Raw genomic sequence first — 3,655 nt, 5'->3', positions numbered from 1 at the left:
TGGGATGTCTGGTTCTGGTAAACCCTCCTCACGGCAAGAGAAGAGATGGGAGGGGAGAGGACCAGAGGAATCAAACTATGCTTTTCTTTTTTTTCTTCTTTTCTCCCTTTTGTCTTTTTGTTCTTCTAACCCCAACCCATGCTGACACTGTCTGAAATCTTCAAATGATCCTTTGGCAAAACACCCGACATTTACAACTCTAGAGAAGGAAACATATGATAAATATACAATAGAAACTCTCTCTCTCTCTCTCTCCCCAACAGAAAGACAGAAAGACTGTCTGCACAGCATATACTGCAAAAGCAACAGAGTGTCTGATTCATGCGCCATTCTGTCATTTAAACAGTAGCTTTTGACTTGGAATTTCAGATACCTGTGAATAATGAAATTCTCGAATATATGGATGGTGAAACAATAATGTCAACAATAAATTTGTAATAGCAAAAGAGGACTTTAACATGGCTCCAAGGTTAACAGAGGAGGAGACACATAGGTTCTATATTAGCTTCTCTATATATAAATAGGCCTGTAAAGAGCTCAGACAGTGCTTGCTCGTCTTTTTAGGCCTTGGACTTTTTGGGTTTTGGGGATTTGGGTGGTTGGTCTCTTGAAATGGGTCTGGGACTCTGGGCTCTCTCATCTCTGGCTTTGATTTCCTTTGCATTGTGGAATTGGGTCCCTTATTTTCTCTCTTTATTCTTTTCTTTTTGGTGGCATTTCCGTCGGCCATGGCCAAAGATGTTCAACCTAGCAAAACCTAGCATACTTGAATGAGAGGGGGTACATGAAGGAGTTTGAATAAGTGAAACGGATAATTTGGCCGCTTCTCAGAGGTTTTCCAGCATTCACCAAGCAATCGTCGTAGGAGAGTCTCTTGAAAATTCTTGGGTTTACTATTCTTGCAGAAGCAAACCAACCACAGTGGAGATGGACATTTGAAGGAAAACAACCAGACACACAGGTGTTGACAATCTGAACAATATACTGAGGGATCCCTGACGTTGAATCTCTGCTCTGTGAGATGCTTATATCTCTGTTTGTACAACTCCCTGATAGAGAAGAAAGTAGAAGCCCAAGAACCATTATCAGAAACAAAAGGGGAAAAAAAAAACAAACACTTGCAAACACTCAACAAAAAGCCAAAGAAAGCAATGTTTCATGAAATTTTATAACTTAAGGGAAGCTGCTGAACTGGAAGCAGGAATGGTATAGAGAAGAGTAATTACCATGTACTAAAAGCTTCCTAGTGTTCGAGTAAGATGGTAATACTAATGCTGTCGATTGGTTGTTGTCTCCATTAACTGTTTGCAGAAGCACCTTTGAAGGACCTAAGAAAAGAAATGAAGAAATTAATGTGTGGATCAACAAAGAGTTTTCTGAGAATTATTTATTGGAAAGAAGGTGCCTGCAATATCAAAAAAAAAACAAGTGAAGTGTGTAGAAATAAATGAGTTGAGTGGGAGTTTTATCATTTCTGTGCAATGAACATAAATTATGGTACCTGAATGTAGTCCAATGTTGCAGACTAGAATGATGAACGCCATTAAGCAGAAGAACATCTGAAAACAGCTCATGATGGGTTGTTTTGTTTTGGTACCAACTATGTTACCAAGAGTCTAGGAGTCTGCTAGTGTGGCTCCTCAACTCCTCGAATGTATCTCTTCCTCTGCCAATTTGATAGTTAAGGCATCAATATACAATGATGAATATTGTTCAACAGAGAATAGCCGAGGAGGGGGCGGGGGATTGAAGGGTTGCAAGTTTGCAACAGATGTACAGGTTTACAGAGTTTGGTGGGTCCTTGCAAAAAAAGTAGCAGAACTAGGACAGAGAGCTAGAGAGAGAGAGGACCACTTACAATTTCATTCTAACAGAGTAACAGTCTTATCCCATTCCCACCACTAGCTTTATTCTTGCTCAGACAGAACTCAAAAGAAAGAAAGCAGCAATTTAATGCATAATAGCAAAAGCTAGTTTTGTTGTGCAACCCATCTCATTCAATCTCCCGTTCAGTCATGTTAGCTATCTCTTTGGGGGAATAAACCACTTTGGCAAGATCCATAAAAGCACCCAGTTATGTTATGGGGCAAGCCTTAGCCTTGTAGCAACAGTATATTTCCTCCACCCTTGAACCTGAAAACTTGTTTCCAGAAGAACAAAGAAACTTCAAACTTCAAACATTGGGTTCCAGTTCAACCCTGACTAAGTTCTTGTTTCACCTACTGATTTCCCTTGCATCTTTTGTACATCATTAATCATTGTAAAGTTACTCCACATTGCATTGCAGAATGGATGGAAAAACTCTATCTCTGATCCACAAATCAGGAAAATTCACTCCTTCCCCAGCAAGGATCCATTTGGGTCTATGAGTTTGGGAGATGGGGCCAAAGTTTAAAACTTAAAAGCAAAGACTCAGGTTTCCAAGTTCAATATTGGTCTCCAAAGTTTAAAATGAGGCAAAGCTTTGAGTGAAAAGAGAAAAGATATTGCTTTTCTTTTTTTGCTTCGCGCACCAAAGATACAAGATGTAGATAAAAGTAAAATTATGAAATAAAATGTGTTCAGAAGAAACAGAATTCCTGTGTGTGTGCATAACATATTTTTTTCCTAATAATAATAATAACTAATAACAGTAACAACCACTATAATTTCTGTACTAGTAGCAGAAAAAAGAAAAAAAAAAAAGCATGATGAGAGTAAAGAAAATAATCTTTAATGGTTACCCACTTGTCTTTTGGGTGTAATGAATCATATGGAGGGTAAACCCAGTTCATCACAGTTACAAATTTCCAAGTGCCTAACTTTTGAAACAATGAGTGATGAACACGGTTTTACTCAGAGTTTGTTAATTGAAGAAACAAGCAAACAAGCAAGCAAGAAGTAGAGAACATAGAATCTGTAAAGCAGGTGTTTAGGCTTCTAATTCCAAGGCCGAAGGGCGGGGGCATGTGATGTAACATCACAGCACTAGTGGTAGCAGCAGTCCGATTAGTGCACAGAACAGAAGACACAATAGAAGCAATTTGGTCAAAAAGTAAAAATCGGTTCTTTCTTTCTACTTTCTAGGTCTCCGTCTCACGCTCTGTCGTACTTGCCTCCCATCTTTGATCTTCCACCTTCCAACACAAAGTGTTTATTTTATTATGTATGTTTAGACTTAAGCTAGTCTTATCTTTCTCTCTCGGTCTCGGTCGGTCCAACTCTGTCTGTGTCTCCTTCGTCAAAGCCAGGATGTTGAAAAAGGACAAGAGACCAGCCATGACTCCGAGCTGTAAAGAACAAGGGGAGGTTTGCAGGGATACAGAAGTGGTAGTACCCTACCAAGCAAAAGGGGAGAACCACAAATAGCAACTTGTAGGAATAGACCCCTATCGTTTCAGAAGGATTTTACCTTAATCCCATTTCATTTCTCTGTCTTCCACCCCCTACTCTGCTACTCCCCTAATCACTGATGCCTTCTTTGCTCATCTCTCTCTCATCCCATTGGTCGGTCCCCAGTCCCCACCACCGCAGCCACTTACACGTCGCACTAGCAAATTGTAGATTTGTATTTTGTAGGAGCTAGTGGTCCTTGGCGAAGCATAATGGTCACGGATCCATTTCTTCGAATGATCGACTCACTATATATTTATTAATTAGGAAAATTCTACTTTAG

The 3,655-nt window shown here is 39.6% G+C and overlaps 1 protein-coding gene across 2 annotated transcripts; it reads right to left on the bottom strand.

Moving 5' to 3' along the window:
- Positions 1–370: 370 nt before the first annotated feature.
- LOC104598761 (TPD1 protein homolog 1-like) lies at positions 371–3,384 on the bottom strand. 2 transcript variants are annotated; one of them, XM_010260963.3, is made up of 4 exons: positions 1,859–3,384; positions 1,502–1,666; positions 1,227–1,328; positions 371–1,049 (listed from the first exon to the last, which is right to left on the bottom strand). In XM_010260963.3, the coding sequence occupies exons 2-4, from the start codon at positions 1,572–1,574 to the stop codon at positions 748–750; spliced, it is 477 nt and encodes a 158-aa protein (XP_010259265.1). In that variant the 5' UTR covers positions 1,575–1,666; positions 1,859–3,384; the 3' UTR covers positions 371–747. The 2 variants fall into 2 exon arrangements, with proteins under 2 accessions (XP_010259265.1, XP_010259264.1); XM_010260962.3 differs by having other exon boundaries at positions 1,502–3,384.
- Between the last annotated feature and the right edge of the window lie 271 nt (positions 3,385–3,655).

The sequence above is a fragment of the Nelumbo nucifera genome, chromosome 3 (genome assembly GCF_055504915.1).
Source record: "Nelumbo nucifera cultivar China Antique chromosome 3, China Antique-T2T, whole genome shotgun sequence".
Taxonomy (NCBI): Eukaryota; Viridiplantae; Streptophyta; class Magnoliopsida; order Proteales; family Nelumbonaceae; genus Nelumbo; species Nelumbo nucifera.
This window is presented reverse-complemented; position numbering and strand designations above follow the sequence as displayed.

Bases quoted from the DNA above. Each gene is read 5' to 3' on its own strand.
- LOC104598761 (XM_010260962.3), bottom strand. From the start codon at position 1,574: ATGAGCTGTTTTCAGATGTTCTTCTGCTTAATGGCGTTCATCATTCTA. The intron at 1,329-1,501 runs GTACCATAATTT...TTCTTTTCTTAG, and splicing joins CAACATTGGACTACATTCAG to GTCCTTCAAAGGTGCTTCTG. The intron at 1,050-1,226 runs GTAATTACTCTT...CTTCTCTATCAG, and splicing joins TAGGAAGCTTTTAGTACATG to GGAGTTGTACAAACAGAGAT.